This window comes from Antennarius striatus, chromosome 9, assembly GCF_040054535.1.
Source record: "Antennarius striatus isolate MH-2024 chromosome 9, ASM4005453v1, whole genome shotgun sequence".
Taxonomy (NCBI): Eukaryota; Metazoa; Chordata; class Actinopteri; order Lophiiformes; family Antennariidae; genus Antennarius; species Antennarius striatus.
Genome location: NC_090784.1, coordinates 4,711,513 through 4,735,000, shown reverse-complemented (window position 1 = coordinate 4,735,000; position 23,488 = coordinate 4,711,513). Strand labels below are relative to the sequence as shown.

Below are 23,488 nucleotides of genomic sequence, written 5' to 3'. Positions count from 1 at the left end.
AAAATCCAAAGTCGCTCAGGTCTTTCCTTTCTTTTCTTTTTTTCTTCTTCGCTGGCTTAACAGCCCCCCCCCCCCCCCCCCCCAGCTTATTGGCGCTTTGATTTCTTTCATATTTTTTCCCGGAGAAGTCACACAGGCTTGTGGTGTCAAAAGACGGTGAAAGGTATGTTTGCCACGAGGCACGGGAACACGTGTCCCCCAAAGCCTGCCAATAGCTCATCAAACACACGGGCCGTTGGATGGATGGATGGATGGATGGATGGAAGCCCGGCTGGCGTTTGGGACGTCGAAACGGCATCGTTTCTGCCACACACGCGCTAAAACACACGACTCCTGTTTACTTGCTCCAGTCCGAAGCCACAAAGAGTAGCCCTTGTTTACCGACGTGCACATGAACGCCATCACGACGACCATCGCCGCACCTCAAGGTTACCTTTTCCTTTCTTTGTACCTGCTCCTTTGTCGTGTACAGTAGCTCCCTGACAATAATTTTGCTCCTTTACAGCCTCAACTTTTTTTTATTTATTTATTTTTATTGGATGACAGAATGTTGCCCCAGCAATTTCCCCCTACCTCCTTCATTTCACCGTGTCTTAGCCCTGCACCAAATTTGTCTCTGTGCCATTTTAATTACAGCCAAGACAATCTTTATGGTGGTATTCTGCGAGAACACCAATCTGCAAAAAAGGTGATAAGTAGACCCGCCACCCAGCTTTTGGTATCAGTAATAAACAGACACTTAATTGAATAATTTGACCTAAGAGGCTGATCCTGGGAAGTAGCATGTTAGAAAAATTATTTTGAATATTGAAAACAGTTCAGTGTTTTGTTTGACGCCTGCAGTAGGAGAACGAACACACAGCGGATTTGGCAGGTTGCCCGCCAACTCGCCAACGTAGGGCCATGGTGAGTCTTTACAGAACAGATAAGTGAGGCGTTTGGTATCCTGGAAGCACTCAGTGTGTGTGTGTGTTCGTGTGTGTGTGTATTTTAGAAAAGGGATTGGGTGACACATGTATGCATGAGTCTGTATGCAGGCGTGTGTGCAGGTGTTCGATATGTACCATGTGACGAGGGGGGGGGTTGAGGTGAGTGAAGTGTGCCCACTTGAGGTCCATCTTCAGGCAGTAGCCACATGGTTGCATACCCTGCATCCCCCCTCCCCCACGCCTGCACCCCCAAACACACGCGTTCCCTCGCAGCAGGTTTCTGCAGAGCCTCAGAGACGACGACTCGCGGCCCCCCCTTCCTGTTTAAGGATAGTTGTCAGAGGGTGATGGCTCTGATTCAACACTGCAGCAGGTTTGCACAGAGTTCCCTGATAAAATGGAAGAAAAAAAAAAAAAAGCAAAAGCCTCCACTGTCTCTGCCTCTCTGTGTCCCCCCCCCCCTCTCTCCACAGTTCAACACTGATTTGACTGCTAGCATAATTTTGCAGAGGAGACTATTTGCAGATGCAGCAGAGTTATCAATCCGAACAGACACACAATCCGGGTCCAATGTCACTTCTCCTCATTATGTTAATGGTTAATACATGCAAATGAAAACATTCCAGCAATTTGATTTCTTTGAAGATAGTTTGCATATTGTCTTAGCCATAATGATGGTACACTTTCTCCCCCAGCTTCGATTTATGCAAGGCTAGTTAGTTCATTTTTATCAGCTCGGAGTTCATTTCTAGGGCTACTGGAATGTGTTTTCCCCTTCCCCTTCACTATTTAACTAATTAGGATTCAGGTACCATAAGCAGATTTTTCACGCTATTGGTGTTTTTCTTAATTAAGAAACAAATGAATTCTCCCCAGCAAAATAGATGGAACAACGGGATAGGGTGCCAGGGGCCAGATGCGGCGCTTCTTAATTAGAAGTCACTCCATTGTCTGAGGTTTTTTAATGAAGCTCCAATCTAAATGGATATCAAAAAAGCTTCTAGTGAAGAAAAAAAACACACGCACACACACACACACCGGCCATTTAAAATAATAAGGAAATAAAGATAATGAAAGACAAAAGATATGTACTGGCAGCCCCGGCTCACACCTCCAGTTCAGTAGAAGCGGTGCTCTCGTCACCTTTGGATGAGCCCTATTAAAACAGCTCGATCCCTCGCCTGCCCCGTCTGCCTTGCCCGCAGCCACGTCTAATGCTCTGCCAAAGCCAACAGTGAAACACTCTTTTCAACTTCTCATCAAAGGTGGAAGTTTCATTACCCCGCAGGATGGCTATCAACTAACTATTACTGAAAACTGTTGCAGCTGTCAAAACCCCCCACTGTCTCGTCTTGAACGGCAGAGGTATAGCTAAATCCATGCTTATCATATCAATGTCATTTATGATTGGCGGATGTTTTTTTGCACTAACGCAAAATTTCCAATTAAGCTTGGAAAAAAACCTGTCACAAAAATGGGAGATGGCAATGGCAGTCTGTGACTAGATTTGAGCACCTGGGATGTATGCGTGGAGTTAAAGCTAAAAGACACAATGCAGATGGGGGGAAGCAAAACTTTTTTTTGTTTTCAAGTTCATTTGCTGGAAGGTTTTTTTTGTTTTTTTTATTCCTGTAAAAGCTCAGGCATCTCGGTCAACCTCGCTGATGCTGCTGTGCTGGTGACTGAAGGCAATAACTTGGTGTCTGTTTTTGCCTGAAATAAAACCCGTAGCATGCCCATATTTGCTGCCAACCCCATCAGTTCTTCTTCAGACGGCATGGCTTAGGAGCTCCCAGAGGATGGGCCAGTGCCCACTGATACAGGCCCAGCAACCGTCTTGTCCAGGCCAAGTATCCTCATGCCCAGGGGCTGTGCCATCAATGCCATGACTTGTGCCAGACTGGATCCCACCCAGCAATCCATTTCAAAGGCTTTTTTTTTTTTTTTTTATGGATCAGGTATGCAGTGTGATTTTCTTTTCCCTTTGTAATGTACCATGTCAAAGGCGAGCTAGGCTGACTTTAAAGTCTTATACTAGTTTTTTTTTTCCAACCTTTCATTTGGGAAGGAGACATAATTGATTTCTGACTTTGCAAATGTCAAGTTGGAAGAGATCAGAAAAAAAAAAAAAAAAAAAGACGTCTGTCCTAAAAATCAATCGGCAGCGTGGCCATGTTGATTTGGATGCTATTTAGAATTTGGAGCTTTTATTTCAGTTGTTAATCAAAAGCAAGCAAATAGTAAAACCAGAAAGTATCATGTAAATAATTCCCAAGGGAATTTAACGGTAATAATGAACAACAGCTTAATACAGTATTTGTATTATTACTTCATTGTTTACTCGTGCAGAATATTTGAATGAAATGCAATTTACTGATTAGGTTCTCTGGGTTCATGAAGTGAAAATGTTTTTTTCTTTCTTTTTTTTAAATAAGAAGTAACTTCTTAATCAAAAGTCACATTTTTAAAACACCTCCGTTTATGCACAAATTACCATAATCCTCTGGATGCTCACTCGTGTGCTCTCTCTCGTTCAGAGCATTACTTGTTTATTTATATCTGTGAATGAGATTAGAGGGGAAGATTACTTTGCGCAGAAACATGAATAGTGATCAAAGACTGGAGGATAATGTAAGTCTTTGGGTGATTGCTCAGCTTTTTTTTTTTTTTTTTTTTCAAATCTACGGGTGGAGTATTAGAACAATGGAATTGGCTGTGCTCCATACAGTGTGACAACAATAATACAAAAATCCTCAAGGAGTGAATTACATGTAAACACTCCAGATCAGCACACTGGCACAAAGTGTCCTCTAACGCTGCAAAAAAAATGAGCTTTGATCCAGGCGAGGGCAAAGCAGCAATCAGTTCAATGAAATGGCATCGCTTGTCAGACATAAATGTTGTTTGAGGCTCCGTCTGTACGATGCAATGTGTTTTACATCCCACACTCTTTCCTGATGCTCAGCAGGGGAACATCAGAAACGGGTAAACAAGCAACATTATGTCCTTCTCATTATTCTAAACAAAAATGTGGACACAAATATGACAAATTCTCATCCGGATGATTTATGAAGAACATTATGACAGCTGAATTGTCTTTTATTCAGTCTGTCTGCGCTGCACACATGTGGAGGAAGCGCCGGTCCGGCCAATTATCGGTGGCAGGACGGAGGAACCTGTCACTTTGGTTATACATGACAAATGAAGGAGGGACAGCGCTGCAAAACACCAACAAATGAATCTTAAAAATGCACACATGCACGAAATAAAGAAAAAAGAAGGCAACAGCATCAGGCTGTAGTTTTGACAAGCAAACTTTTCAAGGAGAATTTATTTGTAGCTGCAAATGAAGGGAGGGATCTTAGGAGCAGTTGGCTAATTATTTATCCTGCTGGCTTTATGGCTCTCATTAATTTCCCCCCTCTCTCTCTTTACCTTCCATTGAAAGTCTGAAGTCAACCTGCATCTGGTGCTGATAACACCGGGGTCTCAGCAGCTCCCAGCCTCCCCTCTAACCCACCCACACGCTCCTCCAGAAAAGAAGCACCTTTCATACACACTTACTGGATAGGAATGAAACAACACTCAAAGCCACATCGGTGCGATTGGTGAGCTAAGACTATTCTCTTCTCGCAGGACTATTGTATATGTTGTACATTACAGGACAAAGAAGGAGGAAGGAGCTCCGTGAAGAGACAGAAACAGGTAGACCTTCAGAAGGATGCATCTGAATCTTCTGAGTACTGACAAATAATGTTGCCTTAAGTATTGAACGCTTCTCGATTAGAAAATTACAATCAGACCTCATTCACAGTTACTCTGTGTTACAAAACAATATACTTTCACCATAAATTTCCTATAGGAATTATGAGGCACGTCTGGCCGGTGTCTTTTCTTCCCGTCAGATGATTTCCCTCTTTTCCTCTCTTTTTTGGCCGACCTTTCTTCGCCCATATTTTGGTCAGATCCGAGGTCCGCCTCCTCCCCCAGCCCGAAGCTGTCCATCACGTTCACCCCACGACAACAATATACCCCGATCCCCTCACTTGTGAGGACCTTGTTGTGAATCCACCTATGAACTAAACAGCCAATTTGAGCCATTTCTTCCAAAGGGATGAACCGATAGACTCCACGCTGGCCACACTTTCAAATGCAACACAGACACACAGTAGGTGAGGAATGCTGAAAAGCAAATATTGTTGACTTGTGGTGTCTTCAAACGGCAGTCAGATGGCAGAGACTACCTGGGCAGTAAAGAAGCCATGTTACACACAGCACAAGAGAACGGGTCTGAGAAACTCTTGCTGCTCCTTTCATGTTTGTCTTTACAGGGAACCCAGAGCGTCCATTTCTCTTCTTCTATGCAAAAAAAAAGTAAACATGCAACTAGAAAATGAACAGTTCTGAAGGGGCTGCCTTTTCTTTCTTGTGTTTCAGAATTAGGTGCGTTTTCGACACGGCTTCGGCATAAATTTGTTTTTAAAAAAATAATATTTCAAAGATGAATTTGCATTTACTTCATGATACATGGTTCATGCTAAAATCTGTCACCATTCATGTGCCATTCCAGCCAACTTTGTGAAGTTTTTCTCCGACATAACTTTTACTCCAACAGCAGAACAAACACACTCACAGGTCAGTGATTCAAAGCAAGAACAAACCCAATGGCAAGGAAAACTTAGTCCGGTTAAGTTCTGTTTCAGTCCCCGCAATGCCCGGGTGATGCTCCCCAGCAGTCTTATTGGACTATCAGTGCTCAGGGGTCATGGGCCTGGTCAGTCAAGATAAAACAAACCCTGATGAAATGAAGCATGTGGGAGCAGAGAGGGCTGCTCTTCACTGATGGAGGGAGCCCGGTCGCTCTGAGAGGTGAGAATGTAACAGTGTCGTATTGACCTGAGTGACCTGGATCACTGCTTGAACTCCCAACACGGTGTTTAGAGGGAGAGGAACAGACAGCAGGGTTTCACTGATACACTACAGGTGACGGGGACAAACCAAATGACTAAGAGTACTTTAAAGATGCTTTACATTTTAATATCAGGTGTGTGAATATGCATTAAAATGTGATTGTGTACAGATTTTTACTAATATACAGTAGTTTGAAAAATGAATGAATAAATAACATGCAATATATAGTTTCATTGCTGCTTCGTCATATTAACAGAAATATTGTACATTTTAGCATAATGCATGAATGTGGCAGCTAGACTTTACAAAAATCAATGAAAAATTTGATATCTGATGTGCTTCTACAGCCTAAGTATCAATGCTTTGTTATTTATTGATCCAATACTGAGCTATAACGCACCAACATGTTTACCCTGATTGAGACAGTACAGTTTCACTATAACGTGGTGTTATTTTTTGCTGGTATCACTAAACAGGTGGTTTTCTATCAATTACACCTATATTTTAAACATAATTTCTGGAGACAACTTATTACCAGAGATGGTCTGTGTTTTTGAAATTTGCAGGAAAAACAGAACTAACCACATCCACACAGTCCTGATGAAGTCGATCTTTGACAGGAATGCATTCATTCATTGACTCCATAATGAAATGTGAGTGACTTTTAATATTTGAAACTTTTTATGAAGGATGATCTACAGGATCTCACATCAGGATGAAGAGACCTATACACTGTATGAATATATATATATGTACATATATATATATATATATATATATATATATATATATATATATATATATATATATATGTGTGTGTGTATATATATATATATATATATATATATATACATATATACATATATATATATATATATTCAGTATATACAGTATATTATTAGAAGATTCATTTGAATGGCTGATAAACACTCAGCCTTGTTTATTTAGCATTCACTACAGCTAGTGTACACAACAGCGATCCAAATGTATCCTTCAGGTCTCCAGCGGTGACATTTCAAATATTCAAAAAGAGACTTCAGACAACTTGGAGACTGACAACAACAAGGGCAGTTTTCAATATTCAACATTTGATTGAATCGCTCACACAAATAGTTATTTGCTGCTTTCAGACGTGAGCCATGCGCTGCGCCGCTATCATTGAGTTGGTCAATATACATCACTTCCACCCAAAGGATTACACCTCTTATCTGAAATGATATTCAATAAAGTATGACCGCAGAAATACAGAGTGGAGTGTTCTTGCTTGGATCTGGCTTATGCTGTGAAAAAAAAAAAAAACACTTTATTGGAATTAAGATCCAAGTCAAGATTACCTGAGGAAACAGCAGTTAGATTTCTGTGCCAGTGCCACGTCCTGCACTTTATTCTCCACTGCTGGGGACTGAACCACGGTGTACTGCTCTCCACAAGCCACGGGGGTGTAATAGGATGCCTTTATGAAATATATAGCGACGCCCCAGCACCTTTCAACAGATTGTAACCAGGCTGGGATGTTTGGTGAGCAGCATGTGTGTGTGTGTGTGTGTGTGTGTGTGTGTGTGTGTGTGTGTGTGTGTGTGTGTGTCCCCGTGTTGCTGACTAATATGGCGTTGCTGAATGCAAGAAGTCAGTGAGGCAACAAGAAAACTTTCCTCACAGCAAAATTGATGCTCCACGACCGCAATATCATCAAGGTGCATGAGATGATACCACTCAGTCATTTGTGCTGCCTAATTAGCTGCTGCAACATTCCTCCTCACTGCTGTGTCATCCATTCTGAGCTTCCTGCAAAGCTGCCGCCATTAGCCACAATGAGACCAAGTTAACTAGACCGCTGCCGCCATGTGAGGTCCTACCGAATGTGGTGCAAGGTCATTTCTTCTTAAACACACTCGTCTTTCCATGCTTTGAACTTGACATCCATCTTTAGATTTTTCCTATATTCTTTTGGAGATAAACGGGGAGGGTTGTGTGTTTTTTAACCAAAATAACTGAGTCAACTCCTGTGGTCGTATATTCTATCTTCCTTCCTTTTATTTTTCCCTGACATCAACCCCCCCTCCCCACACACACACACACACTCACGCCCACCCCCCCCACCCCTACCCTGTCATGGATTTGATAAAGCCTTTCACTGAGTGTGGTTGGAGCACTTGGGCTGAGGATCTGATGAGAAGTGTGGGGTCTGTCACACAAAAACACACACAGTCTAAGTACTTTCTAATTAGCTGATGTATGCAGGACCTCATCCACGTTGGAGGGGTATCAAAAAGCAATCAACGCCCCATCCCTGATGAGCTCAGAGAGACACAGAGATCCACATTGTCTATGGAAAGATGATGCGTAGCTGGACCTCGTCTCGGCTTTCCAAACCACCATAATGCCGTGCAATCACGAGACATTATGCACAGATCTGAACCCCAAAGCCACAGGACAGACAAAAAAGGGAATATTGAGTTCACAATTTAAAAGCCTGATTATGATGGTCGCTCTTGTGAAAAAGTTGCTGTGGAGAGCCAAACGTGGGAGAATTGGCCTGCGAGTCTCACAGTGTATAGTTATAAATGCAGAGGAAAAACATGTTTAAAAAACTGTCGTGATCAAGAGCAATACAGAGGAGATAGCAGGGAAATCAGCAGGGTTAGGATGACAGCCCGTTGCCATGGAAAATTGAAAAAATTAAGTCAGCAGTGAGTGTATGAGGAGAATTTATGGAAGTGATTCTTCTCAGTGGAAGGAAATCAAATAGAAATATCAACCGCAGCAGAATTATCCGTTATCGCCATGAAATGGTGAGAAAAAAAAATCAAATATCCCAAACATACAATCTAGGATTTTGCGAGCCATTCATAATCTAATTTGACCCGAAGCCATTGGGCCGATTCGCCGCGGTAAAGACCATAGGTGTTTTAGCTGCAGGCTTCCAAAGGAGAGAGGCATGTGTGTCACACAAAGACCACCGGTTTGCGACGTACCGAAAGGACTCTGTATCACCATCTTATCTTCAAAGGACTGGGCAGGGGCTCAGGGGAGCTGTGCCACTGCCTCGCCTCCACACAGACACACACAGAGGGGGGATTTGGACCTGCAAGCAGGAACCGGAGATCTCTCGGCCGGCACCCAGGCCTGGACCCTCCTCCAACTCGCCCGCGGAGAACAGGCAGGGATCCTGCACACCCGGCACGACATCAGTGAGCTGACCCCCCCCCCAACTCCGCCACCACCACCCTCCTCCTTCTACCCACCAACCCCCTTCACCACTACCCCCTCCCCCCAACACCGACTGCCTGCCCATTTGCTTCCTGGCCTCAGCTTGACGGAGGGGATGGGATCCGAACTCAACTTAGACACAGAGTTTCCACATTTCACAGATGGCCGGGAGAGGCTTTGCATGGAGGTGAGGAAACAGAGAGAGAGAGAGAAAGAGGAAAAAGAGAACGAGATGGGGGGGTGGGGTGGGGGGTTCATCGTCGGAGCTGAAGCGGGGCCGATTTCACACCGCGGTAGTGTGCGCTAAAGCAGGCCGCCGTTAATCCACTCACTGAGGGGAAGGCCTGGAGCGATCCGCCGCCCAACCGCCATCTCCCTCCACAAAGCCATAAATGGTGCATTATACAACCGGGCTTCAGAGACACTGCTGATATGCTGATACGTTGGCGGACAAAGACCAAAGCAACCACAGGAGTGGTTGCATGAAGGTTTGAGACCTCAGTGCCACGGCACAACTTGTGCCCAAGCATCACCTCTCTAACGCCGAGGAACGGACTGCTGGACGGCCGCATCTCTGCTCCTGATCGGGGGATAGTTCAACCTCCAGATTCAACCCCGAGCCGCAGATGGACACGCACCGACACTCCCTCTTCCTGCTCTCTGACAAAAAAATAGCTCCACCTCCCATTCTCTCTCCGCCGTGAGCCGAGATCGGCAAAGTTACCGAAAGTCTCAAAGATGTCTTTGAACTCGTGAAAAGGCAATCATTTCGAATAAAGAGAGAAAGGAAATATATAAACATGGGGGAATTTAAATAAATTGCCACAAAGAAAATCAGGGAGAGGGCAGTGAATTATGTAATGATAAGACAGGCACCAGCCTAAGCCACAAAATGAGATGTTTTACATGAAACGAACAGCGGTCTAGATTAGAGAGCCATCCTGTTTAGACATGAAGCCAATTGGGTTGATATCACATATAGAGAAAATTTGAAAGATAAGTGGTAACTATGAGAATTGTTCTAATCCAACTGTAACAAAAAGCTGAAGTATATTGGCTTTTCCCTCCGGAAGCAGCGGACGATAAACATCTTCGATGAAAGAAGTTCATTACTTGTGCTCTGTGTAATGTAACATGCTGTATTATGTGTCTATGCCAACCTACGCTGAGGCAGCCTCTAAATGAAGCTCCAGGCATTTAATGGACATCATTAGGTGAAAACATATAAGAGATAATTATGGTAATTACAAATCCCTTTTATTCGCCCTGAGTCTTTGACAAGGAGGTTGTCATATCAACCACTTCAAACAAACAAAGACTTGTTGTCTATTCCCCCTAAATGATGTCCGGTTCCATTTGGATGGGAATTGTCTTCGGATTATCCTTTTTATTGTTTGGTTAGTGGCTCTGAATGGCGGCTATATTTCTTTCAAGAAAAAAAAAACTTGATTAAAACAAGTGATACACAATAGTAGAGTTAGACTAGCAATGCACAGCCACTTCATTACATGTCAGACTGTGATCTTAAAAGCAGTTGCATACAAAGCTAAAGGAAATGTGTTGTTATGATGGTCCCTCAGAGGAACCAAGGTCTTATATTCAATATCACAGGCATCACTATGGGCACCCAAGGCCAGTCTTATTAAATTTTAGCTTCATAACAATAGCCAAAGGGAGAAAATGACAAAGACTGGCAATATTACGGCATGTTTGGAGCAGGAATATCTTCCAAGACTTTGTTTTGGTTAAATCCAATCCAACTGGTATTATGCTGCACGGGGTCAAGCCTAGAACAGCTCTTGTCACTTTATCTGAGTGTTACACCATCTAAGCAGCAAGAACAGATGAGGAGCTGTATGGAACATCTTTATGGAGAGACTCAGAGGCAACTGTGAAAGACTTGGGTGTTTATTTACAATATGCATCCAATCATCCTTTGTCACAGTTCCATGTTTTCCAAAACCACAAAGAGACACTAGCTGGAGATTCCATTTTTGGCCTCTTCGCTAGACAAACTCATAATATGGGGCCGTCTTATCAGATCCTGCTTACAATAACAGATTCACTTCAAGTCAGAGCTGTTGTTTAACTTATTCAATCCCATGGGAAAATTCAGTTCAAACAAGTCAGGAGACATCTGCCAGTCCACGGCAGCTGATGATGTCAACGGGTCCCTGCTCGTACCAGATTCCTCCAGCACTTTCAATCATTTCTTGTGAGATTACTGCAATAGGATATTACTGTACAAACTATGACCATGTGTCCTGCTGCCACAAAGCTTAGCAACACATTACAGTTTGTCAAAGCAAGCTATTGCGAGGGAGAGATAGATACAGAGAGGACGAGAGAAGCCATTGACCTTTGTGTCCTTCATATTTGCCTAGCTTCCCCTCAACCCCAATCTTAAGAGTGAAATCAACTGATCCCAAACTAACTGTCAACTGGCTTGTGATGGTGGCAAAGCCAGCCGACATCAATCAATCAGATTTTCTGCTCGTCTATCAGAGGAGGCTTTTTTTCCTGTTTTGCTCAGGCTTATCAACTGACCCAGTTGTTATCCCGTTTCTGAAGCTTTAAAGAACTTGATTATGGTCAAATGTGCGTCTCACAGATTTAAAGGACTAACATTTATATATATATATAAATATAAATATAAATATATATATATATATAAAATTATCTAGCATATATATAAATATATATATATATAAAAATATACATATATATATTTATATATATACTGTATATATATATATATATATATATGAATTGCAAATGCACAATTTGATGATTGTAGTTTGTTTTCAAATGAAACTTAATTCTTCAGTCATGCTAGAAATAAGGAACTTGAGCCAGTTATCTTTGGTTTCCAGGAATGCGTGATTGTGTGAACATAAGATAAAGATCCAATCTGATATTATAAGACAAAAAGGCATTTTAGTTGGCAATAGCACTTGCTCAGTGTCAACAGTTTTTAGTAATTGCTAGATAAGCATTCTCTGAAATACACATAGAAAGAAAATTGGCTGAGTCTGAAATAATAGCGGCTACATTTGTCTCTGAATGTTTACGCTGCCACTTCACAAAGCCCACTTTGAAATCACGAGAAGAAGGAGACGAGAACTTTGCAACACGTCATTCTTTTTGTCACTGTCCAACATCACACACACACACACACACACACACACACTCGCACATCTTCTACCGAAAAATACAATCGATCCTGGTCATGGTGATCCAATAAGAGCGCGGCTACATTCCAGTTGTTTCTGCATCCATGTAGGCAGATCACGTGACGTGTAATCTGTGCTGTCAACAGCTTTACCAGCAGCTTTGCAATGGTGTAAATCAAAACACAGCCTCGCTAACACATTAACATGTTTTGAAGTTTGTTTTATATTTTCAGCATATTTGACATAAATTGTTTATCTGTTTACAAAGCTTTGTCATTAGTGATTTTCCAGCCGAGCCTTAAGATGCAGTGTCTTTTGTGCCGTTCGTCTGGTGGAAAATGCTGATGTACAAATTGAACTGAAAAGCTTGTTACTTAATCCTCTGTTTCCAACTATCCCTTAACCATAGATCCCGCTGCATTTCATTCCAATGCAAAGTTGTGCATCACGCTGCCCTCCCCACCCACCAATACATCCTCAGTAAGTCCTGTCAAGCCAGAGATTTACGCTGAACAGCTATTAGGGCATCTCATTCCGGTATGCCAGCTCCTCTCCTGCTTTGGAAACGGTTCTCACCAAATGATCCCCTCTTATTAGCACGTCTTTAAAAAGTTCCACTTCATATATTTCCACTAAAACAATTCACGTAGTTGAATTCAACCTTAAGACTCGGCCAAAACATTTTACTGTAGATTGCTAACAGCATATTGTGACGATGCCGGCTGTGGAATGTGAGTCATATTTCCTAACATTCCCTTTCCTTTCTCTCATCCAAGAATCAGTCAGAATAATACGTTTGACATATTCCATGAAAACGTTTCGATAAACATCATATAATTTAACTGAAACACACAAAAAAGAATCTTCATACTGACATAAAACTTGTTTACATCCCTTCAATGAAAGAGTGACGGACTATATTTCTTGAATGCGGCAGACGCAGCTTTGTGTTGCTGCACACAACCAGTTTCTCTTCCGAACTATGAAGATGTCAAAGCACCACACAAATGTTATGAACCCAATATCCATATCCATGATACATCAAAACCTCACCGTGGCTCAAAAATACCTGCAATACCTCAGGAGCAACCTCAAAAATCCCCTTAATTGAGCAATATCTTCATTCCTGATCCATGTGCATCACCAAGGTGAAAAGGGACTGTGCAAGTTAAATGAAAGAAGAATTCATGATGTGTGGCAGCCTCCCTTACTCACCCTGGCTATTTCCCCTCTTGGCAGGGGCCAAATAGAGAATGTTAAATGAGGCAATTGTGTCCCGGAGGCAAAAAGAGGAAGAAAAAAAAAAAAAAAGCAGGCTGTGGCCCTGCTCTCTGCTCCAACCCTGAGGAGCATTCTGCAGCATGATGAGGTACATCCAAGCGTCCAGGCCTGCCCACCACCCAAATAGCTCCAGCCAGACAACGAGATCCCGAAAGAACAAGTCGAACCACTCAAAAACACAAGCAAACAGGCGTGCTGGTCAAATCCTTCATCATCAGGTTCGGGGTTCAATGCTACATGAATTAAACAAAGAGCACAGCGAGAACACTGGGCAGTAATGGAAAGAAGTTCACTCAAGTGCTGAAATTACATGAAATTATATATATAATTATATGTATGCATGTATGGATAGAAATAATACATGAGTATCTAGATTTCCAGTTTTTTTAAGTTTGAATTTTTTTAAATTACAATTTACATTACAAATGATAGAAGTGAAAACATACTAATACTATATGTGTATGTGTGTGCGCACGTATGTGAGTGTGTGTGTGTGTGTGTGTGTCTGTGTGTGTGTGTCTGTGTGTGTGTGAGCGTGCGTGTGCGTGTGTGTGCGTCTAAAAACATGTAAGACAGTGTACAATGATCTACCTGATCAGAAGGTCACCACTGGTTTCTTCTATACAAGCAAAGAGTAAAAAAAACAACAACAAAAACAATTGTAATTTATCTAGATTCAAGGTCACATTTTCAAATTGTCTTTCCGAAACTACAAATCAACAAAAATATTTTGTTTTCTAACAAAGGACCAATAAACTGAAAATGTACCCATCTAAGAAGCAAGTACAGTTATGTTCAAAATTGCTGATAATTCAATTATCATTTATATATCATCTATGATTCACCTAATGGGTTCGGTTCATTACATCTTTGCTCCACTCGTATAATGAGCGCCGTAAACAGTGAGCGACAGAGGCCTGCTGAAACACCAGGATGTGGAGTGTGATCTGTTAACATTCTGTGGCAGCAGGAAGCTGATGTCGCCTGCAGTCCCACACTGTCAGCTATACAGACATACTCCATGGTGACACCTCTGATAATCAAAGCTTTGTCTGGGTCTTAAAAGGACGTACTTGAACAACAGCGAGACCAGAGGCCTTCTTTGCTGTAATGGCCTTTGGACATCAATATTTAAATCTTACATCTCTGTTGTGATTAGAATGCTGGCTTTCTGGGGGTTTTTTTTCTGCCCTCTCTCTGCAGAAACAACAAGTTCGGGGCGAAAAAAGGCTGAAATCAATGATCTTTGAGTCTAAACTAGATTCCTAAGCAGTTTGCCACTCTCAGCAGCAAGATAAGATAAACTCTCTTTGACCTAAGAGATGAAGTTGCCATGACGATCAGGGAGTCCACTTTCTCTATTGATATTTTGCTGATGTAACAACGAATGGAACTAGATCCTGCTCTTGATAATGGTGATTAATTAATACCAATATTGATCCTTACAAGCTAGAGACAAGGCTATTAACTTAAAGCAGGCTGAAAGTCAATTGTTACCTGGAGGCTCAATGGGCATCATTGATATCAAATCTAAATAAACAAAGACCAATGTGACAGTCAGGGAGTGACCCACACCACTAGAACAAAAACACACCGCAGAAAAAGCATCAGTAGATTTTTGATTTCACAAATAGTCATAAAAATACGACTTTGTTTTATTTCGTTAACGCCTAGAGTTCCTGAATGAAAATACAATGGCGGCATTTTGAACCAGCAGTTATTGGAATAATAGGAGTTGGAATTCAGGAAAGAGGAAGATAAAAAGGAAGCTGCACAAGGAAGTGACCTCCACCTTTGCAGCAACCCTGCCTACAATTCACACTGCTGTCCAGGCACTCCAGGCTGCAGCGGCAGAGAGGGCAGGATTAAGCACCGCCAGTCCACCGACTGCCAACCCCAGCCCATCCAACACATCACACATCACTGCTGTCAACAAAGGAAATGGCAGCTGCTATACATTCCTCTCCCTATAGCTGCACAGCCTGTGACACGAGCAGCATCAGCAGTGCCATAAATACACTCTCCATTCAAGATGCATTGTACTTTAGACACAATAGAAAAAAACAACAACAAAAAAACATTACAAGATGATGACATTCATCTGCATTGTTGTCTTGTGTCAAAAGTGAGGAGGCAATTGGGGGATCCTTCAGCTAAGACGAGGCAACGGCGCAAGCTGTTATTGGCAGGGAACAGATGTTTGAGGGAAAGTTGGCATTCAACAACCATTCTTCTTCTGACAGAAATCAACACGGAAAACACGAGAGACACCGCCTGATTGTCACCCTATGAAAGAGAAACCGTTAAATGTACAGGGAGGCTGGCATGCAAACATTTTTTTTTGATTTTTACACCCCCAAAACATCTGACTGCTAGAGTTGCCAGCGTTTGTGGGCCAGGGGGTGAAACACTGAGTTACCCAGCACGGCTCACCTTATACGAGAGTAAAGCTGAGCTAAGTTGCAAGAAGTATGGACACGAGGAAATAAAATCTCCCCTCCGATCCTTCCGCTGTGACACACACTCTCCTCTCACATACCCCACATGTAACCAATGTACGGAAACATAGCAGGCAAACACTCAGACAGATTCAGATCCAGGATGTTGGCAGTCAATTCAGTAAACACTCCCCTTATCCCTTACTACTGTAATCTGCTTCTGATAAATGCCTCTCAAAGATAGAAATGTCACCTGATATGATAAACAGGATGCTAACGCTACATAAAGTGGCCTTATGCTAAGGAGTTGGAGAGATTAACTGTAGAGAGGAGATGGAAAAAAAAAAAAAGGGGGGTTGTTACGATAAAAACCAGACTTTTAGCTGTGGCAGGGAACCTTGTTCTGCTGGGGAAAAAAAGACTTGTCAAGCAAACTAAAGAGTTTATTATAATCATCAATAGATCATATAGGCATGATATTATAATTTAGGTGGTCATCTTAAACAAGCATGTTCTTCTGTGGCGTTAGTATGAAAATAATTAGTCTAAAAATTCAAATTTTCCAAAACATCTGTGCTGACTTTAATCACAAGAGATTAATGGACAAAAAAAAAAAAATTAACAAAAAAAAAAAAATTACTGTACGCATCTGTGGACTAGTTTTACACATGTAAGATCACAATCAGACGAGTGAAGTGGACTTGGACAGTAAGAGACAGCGTTGAGCTCTTGTACCAACTTACAGCAAGAATAGTGTAATCACTGCAGAACGCTGCCTGACTGCTGTTGGACAATGTGGAGTAAAAGAGCTAGAGGAAGCGGGAGGAATTCTCAGATGGTCCATACGGTGACGACAAGAGAAAAAAGGGGAGAACACTAAGTCAGTTTAATAAGCACATTTGACATTAGGTGTCCGCCCATGGCCTCAGAGGGCTGCTTCGATATGTTCCCATAAACACAGGCGGAGGCACGCTCCCCTACATCATCCAGATTCCCTTTTTACGCCGTGAAACTTTGGGGGGCAATTTTACAGAAAAATTACTCTGAGGGGCCTGGTTTCAATTCAGCCTGTTCATATCTTTCCTTCCTATTAAGCATCAAAATGTTCTCCTCTCAGTAGGAATAGAGGTATGGACACCACCAGCAGCTGGGGGGGGGAGAGGCGACGGGGGGGAGGAGAGAAGGGAGGACGGGAGGGAGAGGAGAGGAGAGGATAGAGGGAGCTTGGTGGAATTCACACATCATATTACAACGGCTAATCGCAATCCGCAGAGCATCAGCGATATTTTCATCATTCCTGTCAAATTCTACTGACCCGTCTTGGAACGGCTAACAATCTGGGCAATTTATTGGCATATTGGCACGAGGTGATAAGGCTAAAAACAACAGCAGCTAGCAGCTGGCCCTGGGAGATGAGCTGATAACATTGATATGTGCTCCCACACAAAACACCTCCGCCGCTATCTCCTCTTTCTATCAAACTCTTATTACAATAAAAGTGTGCAGGGGGTTTTCTTTTTCTTGGAAAGGCAACAAGGGGAGGGGGGGAATACAGAAAGGGGGTAGGAGGTATATATATTTATATCTGTACAAATATATATAAAATCAGATGTAACGTTTCAAGGAAAAAAAACAAGGGGGAAAATACATAATTTATCACTGTATTATCGGGATATCCAGGCAGCCTAATCAAGGAGCACTGAGTGACTATTTTTTGCCTTATCATCCAAAGTGGTGGAAACGGAGAAGGAATTATCAGCCAGCTGCAGATTGCTGGGCTGGAATTTTAATGGTAATAATCGGGTTTCTGATGGTATATCTTCTCTGCTTATCTTTCCCATTATCTGGCCTTATCTCCTCAGTCATCGGAGCAAATTAATGGTGCTCTTTCAGCATCGCCTTTTTATCAGCGCTCAGAGAGAACCCAAGGGGAAAGAATAAGCAAAATATTAAAATACTGCATAAATCACAATTTTAGATAACGGTCCAATGTATGCAGGAGAAAGTGGAGAGAGAGGGGGGGGGGGCTGCGCCCAACAACCTTTTTGTCCTTTAGAATGACTGTCTATGCTGACTTTCTGTGCAGTGCCTCCTCGGCCTTTTTTTCCCAGAGTTCCCGGGGTAGAGGAGAGGATCTAGGCTCCTTGTGACCTTTCTGTTTCTAACTAGGGCTTGATTATACGGATGCACACCGGCTCCATATTAACAAGATCTTACACGTGACATATTAATTCACACAAGGCCGGGTCACGATGACGAAAGCCATAACACAATGTTGCACTTCCTTCGCTCGACGACAAAATTTGGATGCTACGACGGGATTGGTCCAGAGATGAGTCGGCCTATCACGTCACACGTTGTTGTGCTTCTTTGTCGATTAGGAATGGTTGCGGTTTGTGGTGGATGACAGCAAAAGCACGAATAACAACTTGCGTGTAGTTAAAAGAAAAAGATGTTCGTGAAAAATAATTATTTCCAGTAGAATTTTTGACAGCTATACTATAACTATAAATAATACATTAAAAAAAACAATATCTGTTTACACAAATGTTTATGTACACACTACACTTATTTAAAAAATATAAAATAGGATATTTAAAATTATTTTTATTTATAAAAATCTACAGGACAGTAGTAAATATAGATAAATATAGAGTATCTTTATTTAAATACTGACAAAATATATTCCAATTTTCACCACAACTACCTAAAAAACTTTTTTAAATGTATTTTTTATAAATACTAAAACAAAAAGCACAAGATAAAACGAGACGACACACAAATCCCTCGTTTTGCACAAGCTGTCACACAAATACAATAAAAAGCTCTTGTATACCAACATAGACGATCCCTCATGAATCCATGCATGTGAGCTCACACACATTCAAACACACACACACACACCCACACAACGACACACTCGCTCACAAATGTTTCCTGGGCCACAATATCTTGTAACATCGACGAACAGGATCAACAGTAGAAGAAGAACCGCTGGATGTGGTTTGATATTTGATATTTTGACCCCTGAGTAACCGCAGTCTGCTTTTAGCCTCTTACAGCAGCAGTGACAGCATACAGTGAACACAAATACTGTACACACACACACACACACACACACACACACACACACACACACACACACACACACACACACACACACACACACACACACACACTCAGACGTCAGCTGGTTTTGAAATGTAAAAGTGTGCTCCAGTGTGTGTGTGTGTGTGTGTGTGTGTGTGTGTGTGTGTGTGTGTGTGTGTGTGTGTGTTTACAAATCCCCACATGTTTAGTGCTCTTTAAAATCATTACAAACTTGTTTGAGTAATTTTTTTTGTTAAAATATTCATCTGGAATATTTTTTTTTAATGTGTTATAAAAGAGTTTAGCTTCACTAATAATTTTATCCCCAAAACAAATAATATTCCCCTAAATGTGAGTTTAAATTTTCATCCACATTTTATAAAGTATAAATATGTGCTGACGCCCCCCTATGAAAGTAAAAAAGAAAACGTTCCATAACTTGACACTCTTCTGCGCCTTCATTCCTAAACCAAGTAGTACTACAAATGTCAAGACTATCGATCAGTATCGACAGCATGAGTGGGCTGTGGTGTCAAATGTGTGTTTGCATGTATTTATGTACACACACCTGCAAGTGAATGAGAGTGTGTGAACAAAACCACACACAAAAAAAAAAAGGAGATAGAGTGTGTGTGTTTGAGCCACGTGTGTGTTGCAAATGAAAACATGATGATAATAGATGTGCAGAGCACTGCCCTGGTTCGAGGACTGACTATCGGCCTCTAATCCAGACGTCCTGTTATTCAAGCGGAGCGCAGCGCCTGATCCACCGTCCAGCGCGCTGCTCTGATGGAGACCCTCAGAGGCAGCAGCAGTCCTCTAAATAAGTTCATTTGGCTTCAAGTTGGCAGCGGCGGAGAAACTTTTTCGGCCAGCAGCACCGCGGGATTTTGGATTGTGAATCGGGAACATGAAGTGTGAGCGGAGGGAGACCGGAGCGTCTGGAGCGTCACAGACGACACATGAGCGGCCGCAGCCGAGCTGCTGAATCAGCGTCCCTGTGGTCACTGTCACCGCTCCCGGTGCGCGAACTCGAACAAGTCGGGGAGACGCAGTTTAATGGCTATACAACATTTAAAAATAAATAAATAAATAAAACAAATAGATAAATAAATAAATATATATATAAAACTTACGTTTGATCTGCCTGGGGTTGCTCTGCTTCCTTCGGGACATGCCTGCTGCGCGGCTGGTCAGTGAATCCAGGTGTAGTACTGACAGATCGATAGGTTCTGGTTCATCCAAGCAGCAGGTTTTGGGTTTTTGTCTGATGGAAATTGAGAAAGAAAAAGAGGAAGGGGCACCAGTACTTTTTACGCACAAGTCTAACGTTCCGTCTGTCTTTTCCTTTATCTTTCTCGTCTCTCTGGCTCTCGCTTTGGCTTCCCCCCCCTCTCTCTCTCTCTCTCTCTCTCTCTCTCTCTCTCTCTCTCTCTCTCTCTCTCTCTCTCTCTCTCTCTCTCTCCCTCGCACACACACACATACACACACACACACACACACACACACACCCGCCCTCTCTCTCTCTCTCTCTCACACACAAACACACACACACACACACACACACACTCTCTCTCTTTCTCAGCACCGTTCTCTGTGATGAGGTTGCGCTTCGCCGCGATCCGCTCGGACTGACTGGGGAGGTGAAAAACGTTTCGCGCTTTTGTTTGAAGATAAGATTTGTTCCTCCCGGGGTGCCGTAGCCGCGTCTTGGTGAACTTGACTTGATCCACATTTACCTCAAGTTCCACTTATTAATTACAAACCGAGCAGATTTGTCACCGAAAATAAATAAATAAATAAATAAAATAGAAAAATAGAATCGTCTTTATTTGATTTATTCCCGGTTGGAACCAGGACAACATCAATTCGATGTGGATTTAAATTAGGATTATTTTTAACGACTACATTTTATGTTGGTCAATAAACGCAGAAAATATAGATTTAAGGACGAAGGTAATTTAATGCATCATGTGGTCCCATCATATCAACAACAAATCTGAAACCACATTGGTTAAACACACCAGGATTAGCTCAGTTACAGTTTGCTCATCATTCCACATAATGCCCCCCCCCCCCGGGGGGGGGGGGTAGATGTGGGTTCAGATGTCATGACCTTAGATTGGGCAAAAACTGAGAATAAGGCTCGGAATTTTAAAAACAAATAATTTCTAGTGTATTACTGTAATTTATTATCATCGTATAAAGAAAGTCTTCTCAAAGCATAATACCTAAATAATTTCTGTTGTAACGTTTATTTTAATTGACACGCAGTGAATCTCCAGTGAGACGCAGCACTCAGTTTTTATGCTTTATTTATTTATACATTTGATGACACTGTCAATCAGAATCTGAGTCTTTCTTCCTGCCTATTAGTCTGCATGTGGACACCAGAAAATATTCAGAATATTTCAAGGGAATGAGAGAAAGAGAGAGAGAGAGAGAGAGAGAGCAGAAAGGAGTCTTCAAATCATTCAGATTTTGACTGCTATGTTCTGAATAGTTGCCCAAACTGGAAATCACTCTCTTCAATTAGCCAGTTGGACTGTCAAGGAAGACAAGCAAGTGGCCTGTGAAATTATCTTGTAACCCAATTCCACAACTTTGGAATGGAGTCTGAAACTACAGAATAATTTATGTGACAGACGGGTCAGCAGCGGTTCACCTTGAGGAGAGCATCTGTCTTGTGAAACTCTGGTTTATTTCCCCCTGAGTTTCTCCCCCCCCCCCATCCTCTGGTGGATGAAGTTTGTCGTTCTCATTCTAGATTTGGTCATGATCCACACACAGAGATGTCAGGGAATCATTCCTATTGTTTAAGTTTATCAATCTGTAAGAGTTTCTGCTAAATTCATGAGAGAATAATGATTCATTCAACAAAAGAAAAAGTGTAGAGCGGATAAACAAATAGTGCAAAGACTTGAGGCATGAAACTTCCAGATTTTTCTTTTACCGTCATTCAACACTCATAATAAATAGCACAGAAATACATCAGTAAAATTCAATGAAACCTTTTAGTAGGTAGCATGTATATCAATCCACCCACACTGTCTAAAATTACCATTCTAAGCAGCTATAAATAGCATTTACTGGCCATATTAGGAACTCAGCACCAAAATCAATAATGATTTGTGGTAAGAGCAACAACATAGTGAGAGAGGAGAGTCAAATTGCCAGCTGAAGATTAATTTAACGCCACTCCTAAATCCTCTGAGACTGGAGCGTGGTTCTTCTCTGCTGTTCCTGAGCCCCAGTGGCTTGTTTGAAGCCGTCTTTGATTGACAGGTACAAATCTGCGAGAGGAAGAGAAAGCTTTTTTTTTTTTCACCGCTCGGACCAGATGGTTGTGATAATTAACATGATACTGTTTCCATCACAGGGGAAATCACTGACACAAGGTTGGTCATATTAATAGGTGAAGGTACACTGTATGCTGAGGAGATGCTGCACAGTGCACTCACATAATCTGATTACAGGGGGAAAGGTTGATTTAATGTGCTAAATCATTTGATTAAAACTGCCAAGTCACATTTGGGGAATGCCACTCAGAGCCGGGGCGGTGTGAGGTGGGCTGTCTGGTGGCTTCATTATGTTGGTTCTTTAAGGAAAATGCTGGAGAACAACTGGTGTTTTTATGGCTCATTGGTATGCCCAGTAGTCTACCGACTGAAGGCAGCGTGTCTCACTCAGACAGCCTGGAAACATTTTGTCAAAATGAATGCTGATATTAAATAATAGATTAAGAGTTTCCTGCTGATGTAATTATTTATTGACAGGTCTGATTTTCGCGTGCTGAAGAAGAGACTGGTGCAGATTTATAACATTTTTTTCCCTTCCAGTTTATTTTATAATTAATGTCAGGATTTGTGTCAATAAGCAGACTGTTGTTAATGTATGATGCTGCAGCGCTCAGACATGATGAAGTAGTAAGACACCGTAGATGAAATATTTGGATGTGAAGCAGCTCAATTTATCTTATTTCATTTTTTTTTAAAAACCTCCTAGCAGTTCTTAATAAATTAGGAAATCAATACATTTTATTTGACTAGGCACTAAAAGGAACCACCTCTCTCCAATTATCTCCAAATATCCTGCTGGAATTGGTTGCAACTCACTTTGAATTTAATTTTAAGATGGTGAACAGTGAGAATGTCCGCTTAAATTGAAAGCATGATAGAATAGTAGTGTTTACACACTTTATCACATAATTTCACAACTAATGTGGAATCAGAGATGATCAAAATCAGGGGGTTCTTCTCCCTGAATATTCCAACAATATATACTTTTTTAGAAGAGGAACTGTTACTACAACCTTTTCTGACATGTTAAAAAAGTTTTTGAAAATGTCTAATATAGATACTAGCTGATTTTAATAATAAAACTTTTTCATGTGGAAAAAATATCTGTAACACAGAAAATTAATGAATACTCACAATTTTTTAAAATTACTTTTTAC

The 23,488-nt window shown here is 41.7% G+C and overlaps 1 protein-coding gene across 2 annotated transcripts in view; it reads right to left on the bottom strand.

The window, feature by feature from the left end:
* Positions 1-20,374, bottom strand: part of zfpm2a (zinc finger protein, FOG family member 2a) — a 111,163-nt gene extending 90,789 nt beyond the window's left edge. For both annotated transcript variants that reach the window (XM_068324678.1, XM_068324679.1), the window contains exon 1: positions 20,169-20,374. In XM_068324678.1, the coding sequence (XP_068180779.1) occupies positions 20,169-20,208 (40 nt within the window). In that variant the 5' untranslated portion in view covers positions 20,209-20,374. The remainder of the gene's footprint in view (positions 1-20,168) is intronic.
* Positions 20,375-23,488: the final 3,114 nt, after the last annotated feature.